This window comes from Copidosoma floridanum, unplaced genomic scaffold (assembly GCF_036245765.1).
Source record: "Copidosoma floridanum isolate Cflo_tuat_1 unplaced genomic scaffold, Cflo_Japanese_pri ptg000013l, whole genome shotgun sequence".
Taxonomy (NCBI): domain Eukaryota; kingdom Metazoa; phylum Arthropoda; class Insecta; order Hymenoptera; family Encyrtidae; genus Copidosoma; species Copidosoma floridanum.
Genome location: NW_028321890.1, coordinates 33,114,162 through 33,127,963, shown reverse-complemented (window position 1 = coordinate 33,127,963; position 13,802 = coordinate 33,114,162). Strand labels below are relative to the sequence as shown.

General features: G+C 42.6%; 2 protein-coding genes across 2 annotated transcripts; one reads left to right on the top strand and one right to left on the bottom strand.

Moving 5' to 3' along the window:
* The first annotated feature begins 1,295 nt into the window (after positions 1-1,295).
* Positions 1,296-5,895, top strand: BBS4 (Bardet-Biedl syndrome 4). Its single transcript, XM_014350397.2, has 10 exons — positions 1,296-1,476; positions 2,406-2,551; positions 2,627-2,739; positions 2,848-2,942; positions 3,054-3,216; positions 3,333-3,486; positions 3,611-3,733; positions 5,053-5,224; positions 5,487-5,680; positions 5,787-5,895. The coding sequence occupies exons 1-10, from the start codon at positions 1,380-1,382 to the stop codon at positions 5,871-5,873; spliced, it is 1,344 nt and encodes a 447-aa protein (XP_014205883.2). The 5' UTR covers positions 1,296-1,379; the 3' UTR covers positions 5,874-5,895.
* A 1,477-nt stretch (positions 5,896-7,372) lies between these two features.
* On the bottom strand, positions 7,373-10,300 carry LOC106637561 (G protein-coupled receptor dmsr-1). The gene is made up of 4 exons (XM_014350378.2): positions 9,778-10,300; positions 9,395-9,506; positions 8,715-8,911; positions 7,373-7,980 (listed from the first exon to the last, which is right to left on the bottom strand). Exons 1-4 carry the CDS (start codon positions 10,296-10,298, stop codon positions 7,596-7,598), a joined length of 1,215 nt encoding a protein of 404 aa, XP_014205864.2. The 5' UTR covers positions 10,299-10,300; the 3' UTR covers positions 7,373-7,595.
* Positions 10,301-13,802: the final 3,502 nt, after the last annotated feature.

Sequence of the window (13,802 nt, the reverse complement as noted above, 5' to 3'; positions counted from 1 at the left end):
GTACGGGTACTTTATGGTACGTATACGGTCCATAGTGCTTCGAGCAAATGGAAACTGCCAGGAAAGTTACCTGGTAACACCACATTAAGGTCCCTTCAAGACGGCGGAAGAGGTCCGTATACTTACTTTTCGGCAAAATGTAAGGTCCATATACTTGCCGTAGAGTCAATTTCCGATCGGGGAGCAGAGTGCACACTATAATATAGACATATTTATGTGATTGTACATTGTACGTTTTACTAGAGTAGAGTGTACGTGTACAGTACGACAGTACATCAGTAATCAGTACAGACAGTACATAAAATAATACCGTAACGTGACTACACATGACGGTCAATCTCGAATGGTACTCAGCCTGAGTAACTCAGGATTCAGAATCAGGATATCGACTGTCTGAATCAGACGATTCAGATCTCAGCTCCCGAGCTCCGTTGTAACACTTGTAACTTACTTATAGTAACGTTGTTGTAGGCGTTTGTGGCACAATTGTGGCTCTCCGTTTCCGTTCGTGCTCGGATTTTTGGTTTATTTTATGGCACTTATACTTACAACATTCCGTTGTCAACAGGTGGCAGATATTGCGGTAGCCACATTTCAAAATTAAAAAAAAATTAATTTAAATTAGTATTTTTTTCTTGACTTATTTTTATGATTTTAGGAGTATTTAAAAAGGTTTATAGACTACCTGTAGCGCATCTCATAAAATTTTTACTAAACAATGTAATTTAACATAATGGAAAAATAAATGATTAATTTTTTTCGTGTTGATTATTAGTTAATTTTTTAATTACATTTGTTTATACTCACTGTCGGTAAATGTGCTTCCATTTTACATTTAGCAATCAATCGATGATAATGGCACAGTCGGTAAACGTGCTTCCGTTCTACATTGAATGACCAATCGATGGTAAGGGCACAGTCGGTAAAAGGTAAAAAATTCGTTTTTCTTCATACAATACAGATGTAATACTCGCTCGTCTGAAAGTGCTTCGAATCCAAAGTCCAAGTCTATAATTGTGACATTTAAATCAATCTGCAATATGAATCATTTGTTCTGTGATTATTTCGCCATGCTATTTAAACGTTAAGTATGCATATAGTACGAGTTTGATAAAACACCCTTCTCTTCCACCCCCCCCCCCCAGTAATAATGATTATACGCGGAAAAGCTCTTTGGTATAACTTACCTACTTTTGCCAGTGCGGTACTACATGTCGGCATGTATTATTGTCATGGCAACAAAAAATAAGACGGCGACAACAACAAACGCAGCACAGTAAAAGCATTGTTCTGGTTCCATTTGATTTTTTTGTTTGTTTTTTTTCGCCTTTTAATCAAGAGTAAGTACCTACAAAGTGCAGCTTCTACTTGCCAGCGGGATGGAAAATAACAATGCAATGGGTAACGGCAGAATACACCAGGAAGAGTCAGGAACTCCAAGTGGACCGCGCTTTCGAAGAGACAGATCGAAAAAGAGTAAGTGTGTCGAATATTTTACCGAGGACAATTAACAAAACACAGCATCTTTACAACTTTTTTTTTTTTTTTTTTCTATCTATTCATACATATCCGATTGAGCTTAAATCTTCGTCTTGTTGGACCACTTCTAACATATATATATATAAGCCTCGGTCGGGAAATTTAACCAAATGAATTTTTAAGATCCGTTTTGACCGCAAGCTTGCGATTGTACGGAATCCCGGGTGCAGGGGGGGGGTCCCATAAGCGGCAATCAGCGTTTAAAATTAGAGTATATAGCGAGGGATGCTATACCTGGCAGCCTCATCTCGGTGAAACGTAACTGTGCAGTGGCGACAGAATAAAAATAAACACAGATGTACAACAAAATACACGTTTTACCACCAATATGTAACGGCGATCGCTCCTAACGAAGGAATAATCCCCATGGTAGACTATCAAGCTCATCTTTTGAAGAGTTGGACAAGTGGAATACTTTATAACGCTGTATACCATACGTTACATGCTTTGGCACTTGTATATATTTTTCACATTGAGTGAATTTGAATTTTTTTCGACTTGGACCCAGAAATTTCTTAGCGGTGAAGATTTTGAAAACAGAAACGCTCTTTGATGCTTTGGAGGCTCTTTCGCCGAGGATTCACCCTCGCTTGACCCTGACACTCGCTTCAGATTCGGACGATTTGTTCGTTTGTTGGCCACAAAAGTGACGTGTACCTTTTACCTATCCTGCATCCATGTCTCCCTCCGCCGCGCCGAGGCATGTATTATCACTACTGGCACATCTTTTGCCACAGATTTTCACCCGAAACGAGTCCCAAGACCGAAAGACTTCCGTCTCGTTGGGCCATACGTTAACATCTGCGCTTATGATTTTTCCTCACACCTTGGCCAAGACATTTAACCAAATGAATGTTTGATTCAAGATCCGTTTGAAATCCGGCCCGTCGAGAAATACAATTGGCTCATGTATCGATTTTACTCGCGGCTCGAGTTCGATAAGTGCAACATGCTGATCGAAAGCGAGCTGAAAGAGTGGGGTGGACTAACCGAGTACCCAAACTATTTGAAGGTAAATTATATCATTCTTTTTATTCTCTTCCCCTTATTCATTGCATTCGTTTGATTGTCTGTTTGCGCACAAAAGGGCTGGATTTTACGGAGAGAAGGAAAAATACAAGATTCACTGGACAGTTTTCAAAAGGCGCACTGGGTCAATCCAAAGAACGTGAACAACGCCAAGCAGATAGCCAAATCATTGTACGTATGTACATCACGTTATGCTTATACTTACCTACCTATAAAAAATAAGGACAGCTTGTATCAGTGGCATATATTAATGCGAGTACAATTTTTTTTTTTTGCAAGATTTCTCCTGGGTGACCATAAAAAGGCGATCGACGTCTATCTGGAGGCCGAAAAAATGTGCAAAACGCCCGACTGGGAGATCCACCACTACTTGGGTATAAACTTCCCCTCCATGCAAGCGATATAATTAATCACACATCTCTCCGAGACGAAGATCCCAAGATGTGTTCGTGTTAATGTAATGTATATACGTGTACGTGTTGCAGGGGAGTGCTACACCAAGATAAAACGCCTCGAGGACGCTAAGGCTCAGTTGATAAGGTCCAAGGAGCTGACGCGTCTACGGCTGCCGTACGTCGCTCTCGCCAAAATTTACGTCGCGGAAGGACGCATCAACGACGCCATCGTCGTTTACGAGGAAGCTTTCGAGTACGTGTACACATAATATAATGCAACTTTGGGAGGAAAAGGCTGCGTGCCTTTATCACCCGAGGTGGGTGGTTGCGGTAATAATGCGTTTAATGATAAATTAACGATGATCGCAGGGCAGAGCCCGAAAACGAGGAGATAGCGACGGAACTGGGCCAATTGTACCTGGGATTAGGCGACACCAAGCGTGCCCTCCAGCAATTTGGCATGGCTCTCGCTCGCTCGCCCAATTATTCCAAGGCCATTCTCCCTCTGGCTTACGTCGTACAGGTTTCCCCTTTCTTTCTCCATATATTATATACCCTGTAGCTTATGTCTCTCTGCTTCGTGCAAACGAAAAATCACACTCTGCGATCTTGGGGATATCGAAGGCTTGTGTAATCCATTGTTGCAGACCAACGGGGAGTACGACGTGGCCTTTTCCAAGTACAAGATAGCCGCTGCAACGATGCAAGAGTCATGGACAGTGTGGAACAACATCGGCATGTGCCTCTTTGGAAAGCAAAAGTACATTTCCGTAAGTCTTTTTGGCTCTACTCGTGCTACGTATTGGTACACGTAAAAACGTATTTCGATTAGACGAGTCACTGAGCTGGATCCACCAGTAGATAACCTTTATACCAGTATTTTTGAAACAAATACAACACGTATGCATCATAGACTAGTGATTTTGATAACTCGGGAGGGGAGTCCTCGTTGATTCGTCTTTTCCGTAACATTTCTTATTTATCGTGTTTACGATGCGAGACGAAAATCGTTCTTTTCCCTTTCCCCGAAATGAGTTTTTCTTGTATTTTTCTCGTTTTTCCGGGCAATCAAAACATTTTTGTTGCGCAATGAGGGCCGATGGTCTAGGGTTTCATCCCCCTTGAACGTACTCACTCGGCCAAAACGATTTATTCATATTTATGGAAATCCCGCCAGCTATGCTCTTATTTCCCGGTAAAATCCACCAATAAATTTACAATTAACTTTTATACACAATTTTGTTATTCGTTGTGCTCGAAAATTTGTCATGCGTATACCCAAGTGACGAAAACTTTACAAAATATCGGGAGATGAGAAGATAATGCATACTTAAAGTCTCACACATCAATGTTTACCCGTGTATAATGTCCCTCTGTATTTTATGTATAGGGAACTTAAAGCAGATGGTCTACTGTGTGAAATTTCACGACTTGGCTCGGCGACTGTTGAATTTTTTTTTTTTTTCTTTTCTTCTTCAATGCATTCAAGTATAAACACCTTGGTACATTTAGGTACTTTGACGCGCTACATTCTAGAACACCTTTCATCACCTGAGCAGTGCTCGATTGTAGCGCTATAGTAAAGGACTTGAAAGAGAAACTTGACACCAAAGTGACAAAGTTTTAGCTCTTCGGCAGTAATAATGTGCGTAAAATGTTGTACCGAAATGTCGCGATAGATTGAAATAAAAAATTCTATTATTAACACTTTTTTTTCACTCCAAACTTGTTAAAAATTATTATTATTATTTTTTTTAATTTCATTTACGACAAATGATTAATTATAAGGAAAAAGATTCAATAAAGTTTCAACACAATACTCCAAAGCCAACTTTGTTTCAAGGGTTCAAACCAACAAACAAAAGACTCGTCCATCCATGCCTAAAATATAAAATCTCTCGTTGAAAGATACGTTTACTATACATCGGTGTTTTCGTGAAGTGCTCTGAGAAGACTCCGAGCAGTACGGGCAAATAAATCCAAACAAACAAACTAATTTAACGGGGAAAAAAAAAAAAAAAACAAAGCTTCTTAAAATTGGGTGTATTTTGATAATAACGAAATTGTTGATTGATTAACTCATCCTCAGGCCATAACTTGCTTGAAGCGTGCCCACTACCTGAATCCTCTGGCTCTGCCGGCGGCTTGCAACTTGGGCATTGTCTTCTTGACAACGGGCCAGCCAGCTTCCGCGGCCATATACCTGTGCGGTGCCGTCAGCGCCGACCCCGACAACGCCATGCCTTACCTGCTGCTGGGCCGTGAGTTGTATACATACATACCTTTGACTCTCAACGGGGAATGGACATTTTTTTTTTGCACCCTTTCTTTTTCCAATAAAAAAAAAAAACAACAATAATAATAATAATAATAGAGCGAAAATTGGTCGCTTGCGGTATAACAAAGACTCGAACGACGCGTCGTGCATTTGCAAAGTAATTATGTCCAGCCCCGGGTCTATAATAGCGTAGAAAGACGGAGTGACGGTGCGTTATAATTATAAGTGCTCTGTGTTGGATAAAGTGGCGTTGAAGAGGCTGAGCGACCTCGAGGGGGCTGAAAAGGCCCTTGAAAAGGCGTACTCGCTGGGTCCGCAGGAGCCCCACGTGCTCGTCAATTACGCGGTCGTGCTGGACGCCCAGGGCAAGCCCGGACGCGCCCGCGAGATACTACACGTACTGAACGACGTGACCGCCCTCGTCGAGGTCAACGCTCAGGTATACACAATATTTTGTGTTTTATCTATTTTGCACGTATACGGGTTGACCATTCGTTGAGCACGACTACTTACTCGTTATTCCCTCCCCCACTGGGTGTGCGCAGGTGTCGAAAACGGCCAAGCTGCTGGCGGACAAACTCAAGATAAGCACCGACGAAGAACAGAGGATTCTTGCCGACAACGAAGTGTAAAAAATGATGAGTTCTACCCCCGGGGCGATCTTCGAGGAGTCGATCGATAATATAAATATATATATACAGTTCGCTTGAACGCACCAAGGATAATTGGACTCTCCCGTGGCTGTGCAACGGGTAAACTCCTTATACTCTTGCGGGGCTGTACGTGTATAATTAATGAAGTTTGCACGTTCGGATTCTTCCTGGGCACGCGAGCGTCGGAAGTTTATTAAGCTTTGCCATGCGCCGCGAGCCCAGGCTTCTCTCGTTCAACCGCCCGATTTATCGGTTCACCTATATACATTGGATGTAGAGCGTTGTTTGCAGTATATATGTATACTGCACCTTGGAGATGGATTAAAAACGTGTGATATAATGACTTTGGTACAAATAAAACAATTGACGGAGTACATTGACGCAACAGTGTGTATTTTAAATGACATTTCAAAGTAATTATACGTACATGGCAATGATTCGCGTTCGAGGACTCGCGCAGCCGGGCTCAAGAGCTTTCGGGATCTCCTTAAAACGCGAATCGCACACGCTTACACTTAGTTGTACATACTATTTAAAAAAACGGAGATTATACACACACGCATGCACATAACATTGTGTGTATCAATTCGGTGAATTATCTATAACGTATGGGTATTCCGTTTGCAACTCACGAGAATCAGTCATTTTCGTTGTCGCCGAACAATTCATCGTTATTTTGCTGATTGACCGTTACTCCCGAGGTTGGTTATAAAAATAATTTCTTTCACTTGTCACCCCTCGACGTTCTCCATCATCTCTTGCATTCTCCCGTAAAAACAAAGAACCTCTTCACACGGATCGTCGCAAAAAGCTTCCCTATAGGAAAAAAAAAAAAAAAAAAAAAAAAAAAAAAATCCATAATAGAAGAATGAAAACGTTCTCGCGCGAATGAAAGCGCGCCAGCAATAGAGAGAAGAAGCTCTTTGCTCCTGGAAATACTGGTTTTGTGTACAGCACGACGATCGAGATGTGTAAAAAAAAAAAAAAAAAAAAATCACAACTTGTTACGTTGTCCTTTGCCTTATCCTTTTCCTTACATGTATACATACGAGAAGGGGGTGGTGGATGGGGAAATTGAAGACAGAGGCTCTAGGCGGGGGGTGCATTTTATTTTCGCACCAACGCCAGCGTAGGATGCGACGGAGGAAAAGTGGCAAAGGATGAATGCCGTCAGTCTACGATGCGCCGGGGAACGGCACTTTAATCTCGAAGGAATTCGCTCGCCTCTCTCTACAAATATACGTGTGTGTTCCACCTATAATATATCTATGTACATTGGCAGCTCGGATCAAACGACAAAGAGCCCGACGATCTCTCTATATGTTGGCTTTTCTCTCGCTTTAATATACATTTTTCTCGGGTGTTTGTGCACGCCAACCCGGGGATATATACACGCACATCGCCGAGCTTTTATCCGTAACACTCGCAGCAGTCATAAATTTATATATATATATATATACACACATAATTATTTTAAATAATTTTATTCCGGTAAAAAGTGTGACGCAGCGCAACGCAACCCTGTATCGGTGGATCACTCGCTCAAAGTGGATTGTATATATAACACTTTGCGCGAAAGGAACGGTGATGTTATACATATGTATAATATATTTTCGATGCACAAGTATATAAAATACACCGCACTTTGTATATAGGTACAATTAAAAGTATGAAATATTAGAAGAAAAAAGGATGATAGTTTCACACATACGTGCTCTGTACAATGTCCGTGTGGTGGGTGCAAGCCGGCTGCCAAGCGGCTATGGCGTTCGGTTTGAACAATTGTCCGAAGGTCGTGCGAAACTGCCGGGACATGGAGCAGTAGAGTACGAAATTGACGGCGCCGTTGAATAGGGCGAGTATGTCCATGATCTCGCCGAGGCTGTGGTAGCAGCTCCTGAAGAAGCACTCGCCGAGGAGAGCGGACAGGAGACCGAGGACCCCCTGCGGGAACTCGGTGATGAGGAACAGCAGGAGTACAGCGAGGAGCATGCGGGTCGTGCGATCGGCTCGGCGCTCCGTTCGCTCGGCCGATGCGCTCGTCGAACTGCCGGCCACCTGCAGGAGCTGCCGGCGGGCCTTGGCTCTGCTTCGGGAAACACGGGTGACATGACTTTATTTATTTGTTCTTTTTCACGCTTTTGCTCCCCAGTCCCCTTCATTCGCTCACATTGGACATCAATATATCGCTGATTTATTGCATTTATTGCGGTCTTTGTACGAGTTTTATTTATGGTACACATCTTTCTTTCGGTGGGTTTGTAGCTCTATATTTGTCCATAGGTATACCTTTTATACCTTTATTTATAGCTCTACCTCCATATAATTATACCGTACGAATCATCAATCCAAGTCAGATTACGCGGACACAAGAGAAATATAATATACGTATTCATGTTTATTCTGTACAGATAATTTGGCAAATCATCATCAATATTATTACTAAACCCACTATTATTCTCTCTCTCTCTCTTTTTTTTTCATACGTATGCCCTTGTAGGTATATATAAATTGTAATGTACACAAAGAAAGAAAGAAAAGAGAAGAGAGAGAAAAATAAAGATAATAATCTCAAAATCAAGACACTAGAGAGCAATAAACATCATCCCTCTCCCTGCGAGGGATATATCAGATCCAGAGCTATTACGCGCTGATATTGGGGGAGCAAATTAATGGACAGTCGTCGAGTACTCCTACATAATTATATATAGGTTGTATATTTGTTGCGCCAAAGCAATCAAAACAGTTGGAAATGGGTTTTCAATTATACTTTGTGTACACATAATATGTATACGTATACTGAGAGAATTTGATACTAACTTATAGAGCGCCTGGATGAGTCGCCAACTGATGACGGTGAGGACGAGACAAGGCAGGAGCTTGACGAGGACCCCGAGAAGCCAGAAGTTTAGCTGGTATAGGAGTCGCCGGCCGTCCGACCCACCGCCCGAGCCCCTCGCGTCCACGTGGTACAGCACCTCCACTCTGCCACCCTCGTAAACCCTTTGAGCTCGAATCTGCACCCAAAGTATTTTATTTTATTTTTTACCATACAACTTCAAAAGCCTATTTTCATTTGTAACACAAAAACTTTTATTTATTCTGCATTTCGTTGTCGCGTCAATAATTTCTGTTTGTCATACAGGTATATTTGGTCAAATTTTTCAAGAGGAAAAGAAATTGTTTTTTTTTTTTTTTTTTTTTTTTTTTTTTTTTTTTTTTTTTTTTTTTGTTGAAATTTTCCGATTTTCATGATCGCTACATAATAATCAGGTTCGCGAATTACCGATTTTTCACGTTTCATATTTTTTTTCCTTCTCTTTGACCACCCGTCAGGCGTGTACATGATGTTGGTGAGAGAGAAAAAAAGTCGAGAGGGCAATTTTTTTTTTTTCCCACTGGCCTCCGCACGGGGCCGAGATTTACATGAAAAACTAGATGAAAACACACACTGACGCGTGTTATGATACATGCAAATGTACATTTATATTTGCACGTACCCCGAAAACGAAGTAACTCGGGGCACAGGCGAGCACTGCCACGAGCATGCTGCCGAGCAGGGCCAATCTGTAGCGGTCGGGGCTGCACCAGCTGCGGCTGCACTGCGGGTACCTGTTATACATATTATTTCATTTTCACCCGTCCACTTTTATACATTCGACTTTTCTTCTTCTTCTTCTTCTTTTTTTTTTTTCTCTTGCACAATTTTTCATACGTTATGCATCGAGATTCTTTTTTTGAGAAAAAAAAATAATTAAACTACTATGCAAGCGGATCAACGAAAAAAAAAAAGTACTACTGTACGCGAAGTTGCTACTTTTTTCATTCAAGCACAAATAAATAAAGGGCGTATACAAGTACACGGATGACAACTAGCACGTACCTGACGACGATGTACCGGTAGACGGCGAGGGCGAGGGTGAGGGCGATGCTGACGGTGTGCAGCAGTTGGCTAAAGTGCATGTGGAAGAGGACAAAGACGGCCCAGCCGTAGGGAAAGAGCCTGCGCTCGGGGAGCACGAGATACTCGTACACGGCGAACAGCATGTACTCGAGCATGACGAGGACGTCGCAGGCGGCCAGGCCGGTGAGTATGCGATTGACCCCGGCCCGCCAGAGCTCCTTGCGCGTGAGCACGGCCACGTTGAGGAGATTGGCCAGGGTACCGAAGCCACACACCAACAGGGCCACGTAGCCGTGGTACGCGCGGTAAGCACCGGCGACACGGCGCACCAGACCACCGCAGTGGCAGGGCCCGCACTGGCACGCGGGACCATTATTTTCGCTGCTACCTAATGGTGGGCCGCCGGTCAGGCTCCATTCGGGCCCGAAGGCGCTCAAACTGTAGTCCAAGTCCTCCTCGGTTATGTTCAGGTGGCGCAGCAACTCCGTGTAATTGTACATCACACATATCACTGACCGAATATCGGCCGACTGGCGACTACACGTGGCGACTCCCCCGATGCGCTGTGATTATTTCAATTATTTACCAGCCTTTGCCCCATAAGCCGAAGGAGCTTTGATTACTCCGGCTGAAAAGCGTATATGTGTATACGTAGGGATGGAAGGAAAAAAGCAGCACCGAGTGCCTCGTCACGCGGGCCAAATGAAATCTGCGGCAGCGCTCATCATCATCAGGGGAAATAATCAACTTTCCCGGGCTTTCATTTGTGCCATTCTCTCTCGCGCCCCGTATAAACAGCCCCGCGGATTAAGATTCCCGGGGTGGTGTGTATAATTAAGTCCTTCGTTTATTGTCCATCGCGTAATTGGTACCGGGTGCTAGGAAACCTGGAAAAAGCTGGTTATTATACCTCTGTAAAAGTAATTCCGGGAGGGAGGGAAAAAAATGAAGAGCTTGAATCGTCACGGATTCAATGGACACCTCGAGCGAGTTATGCAGTTGTGGGTGTGTATATACGTATACCCGGACACCAGAGCGAGTGCAACAAACGGATCCGAGACGACTTACGCCGAGAATTTAATTAAGTCGGAGTAATAATAATAAGCCGTGCATGGGCAAGTGCGGATGCGCCATCCCGTGTGTGTATGGGTGCAGCTTCTTGGAGGCAAGGGTCTTTCGTGTTTCAAAGTGTTTTGGTATTGAATTTTGGAAGACGGTCTTTGCTATACCCATAAGTACCGCACTTCGTACGCGGGGCCAACTCAGGCTCGTACAAATGTGAATTTTTGCGTTTTATGCTTTTTTTTTTTTTCAATCCATGAATTATGTATGATCCAACTTTGAATCGGCGAACACGAAATTTTCAAGAGGGACAGGGGCTCCTGTGGATTCTCCCCCTTATGTTTATTTATCCGAGGAGAATCTTACTGTGTGCTATTTTACTTGAAGAAAAGAAACATTTTACTCAAGTGTTACAACGAGGGTTGGGGCTGCGGTTGGCCAAACAAGATCCAACGGGTGGATTTATCAGCAAAGTTTTGATAGCGAGCTTCCGCCCGACTTCTGGGCGTTTTTTCTTCCGATGGCGCTGTGTGTGTGACTCGGTTTTTTTTTTTCTCTTTTTTTACGGCACCACGTAACACTTGATGACTACTACGTTATCGTCAAACAGAGAACGATCACCCGATCCTTCTTGCGCCTTTGTGATTTTATACTATGCATTACACGGATGTATCAATCTGACGTTTGTGCGACCTTGGAGAAATTTTTTTTTTTTTTTTTTTTTTTTTTTACCAATAGACAGAGGAATATCCATTTTTGCGAGCGATGTACCTGTAATCGAAATTTGCTCCTGGTTGATTGACTTTTCAATTTCCCAATATCGAATTAAAGTCACGGTACGATCAATGCAATTTTTCAATTTTATTTTTTGCTGTCGTTGTAATACGCGCAAGTAATGTATGACTTTTTTGCGTTACAATTTTTTTGTCCTTCTAAAAATACCATCTAGAAAGTATTTTTTTATTTTTTCGTCACTTCTTGCAAATAATACAGTGGTTTAGCAAAATTTTGTCCCCCAACAATGATGCATCTCATGTTTGCGAAAAGGAATTTAATTTAGGAGAAAAAAAGTGTCAAAGCACGTCTAAGAACTTTTTACATACACTGTTGAAAAAAAAAAAAAAATAAATAAATAAATAATTGTTTCAAAGCGTGTCGAAACCTGTATGAAACAATGGCATTAAACCACGTGCCATCCAAATTATTTTTTTGTTCGATTGCACAAACTAATCGAAAAGAAAAGAAAAAAAAAGGAATTAAGAACCAAGCGATTGTTAACGTCACGCACGTCAATCCGAAATCTGGAGAGCTAATGGCGCAAACAATCAGAGAGGCGCAATCATTCACAAGAGAGAGAGAGAGAGAATGGCAGTTTTCGCTATCGCTCGGTCATCCCTGTAGGGAGGCGTTTCCTCCGACGACCTTCCAGTCGTCCTTTCTTTGCTCTCCTCTCGTTCTTCTAGCCACTTTTAGACGGAAGACGTTTTCGCGTTATACGCGCGTGGACGGAAATAGGGAACGAGCCGGGTAATGACGGAGAAGAATATGACTCGCTACGAGGGGTTTTCATTAGAGGCATATCAGGCAAACACGGAGAAAGTGAGACTTGGTTTCATTAAATTTCGGGTAACCGGTGACCAAATTGTGCCATTTCACACGTAACTACAATCCACGAATCTCTCGAGTTGGCGTTTCGTATTTTCGTGCCATTTTGACCCACGCCGTAAATATGAATACTCCTCTCGATCGATCGCCGAGTTTGCATTTTTGATCGCGTTCCGTCAACTTTTTTATTTTATTTTATTTTTTATTATTATTATTATTTTTCGATCAAACCAGTACACGTGGAATTTGAATACTTAACTTTGTTTTCCACGCGGGGCACTTGGCTCGAAGTGATTTTCACATCGCGTCAAGACAACATAATGCATTATTCACGCAAACCAAACTTTTATGGAATGAAACAAAAATTTCAAAGCGTCAAAGTATTTGAATATTTGATTTCGAATACCTCACAGTACACTTTAGTATACCCATTCAAAACGTGTTGTAAAAAAAAAAAAAAAAAAAAAAGAAAGTTTTTCTCTGTATTGTGCGTGTCCACGTAGGCCATGAACCCACAAAAATGCAAAAGGCATACATATCAAAACGTTTGATTTTTCAGGTGGAGGATAAAAAAAAAGGTGGCTAAAAATAGGGATTCTCCAATTTTTTTTTGTTTTTTGTTTTTCCTTCCTCTCCAAATCCACAAAAAATTAAAGCACCGAAACGAAAAAAAAGGAAAAAGAAAACATGAAAAAGGCAGGGGGGGAGGGAAATCTCGATAAAATGATAGAGAGAGAGAGAGAAAAGGCACTACTCACGCAGTGAAATTAGAAAACGTGGCGCTCGAAGAAACAAAGGGGCTGTAGGTAGTACGTAAACCAATGGCCTTAAGAACAACCATCAGCTGCACAAGGAGGCGAAACACAGAGCCGCAGTAGTGAGTCTCAACGTAGAGTCAGACCGAGCGCGTGTAGTATCGGGGAAAGTGCGTGCGCTCGGCGAGCGTCGCGGGGCGCAACTGATATGTCCCGCGCTTGCAGTACACCACCTACACCTATACCTTGTGTACACACACACACTCTTGCACACATGTCAAAGTTCGGGAGCTCCCCTCTCGTCGCGCGAGGAGTGACTTTCTCCTCTCACTCGCCCACCCTTATCTCTCATTCCCTTTTTCTCGCTCCCCCTTCGCGCGCGCTCTTGATGTATTTTTCATCGGGAGGGTGAGGAAACTCAAGCTCGAGGAGGATCGGACCTATACGCACCTATGTTTTATTTTTCCGACTTTTCCCGTGTATTTGTCTCTTCGGTGGGATATACACAAGGGTATATTGGGAGTAATAGGTTGTCGAAATTATTTTATTGGCATTAAAATTATGGTCATACAAACCTGTGAT

What these genes read in the sequence shown, in the direction of transcription:
- BBS4 (XM_014350397.2), top strand. Translation starts at nt 1,380, where the DNA reads ATGGAAAATAACAATGCAATGGGTAACGGCAGAATACACCAGGAAGAG. An exon ending in GTTTACGAGGAAGCTTTCGA is followed by an intron (nt 3,217 to 3,332) that starts GTACGTGTACAC and finishes CGATGATCGCAG; the next exon opens with GGCAGAGCCCGAAAACGAGG. An exon ending in GAAAGCAAAAGTACATTTCC is followed by an intron (nt 3,734 to 5,052) that starts GTAAGTCTTTTT and finishes ACTCATCCTCAG; the next exon opens with GCCATAACTTGCTTGAAGCG.
- LOC106637561 (XM_014350378.2), bottom strand. Translation starts at nt 10,298, where the DNA reads ATGTACAATTACACGGAGTTGCTGCGCCACCTGAACATAACCGAGGAG. An exon ending in TACCGGTACATCGTCGTCAG is followed by an intron (nt 9,507 to 9,777) that starts GTACGTGCTAGT and finishes TATGTATAACAG; the next exon opens with GTACCCGCAGTGCAGCCGCA. An exon ending in CTCATCCAGGCGCTCTATAA is followed by an intron (nt 7,981 to 8,714) that starts GTTAGTATCAAA and finishes TTCCCGAAGCAG; the next exon opens with AGCCAAGGCCCGCCGGCAGC.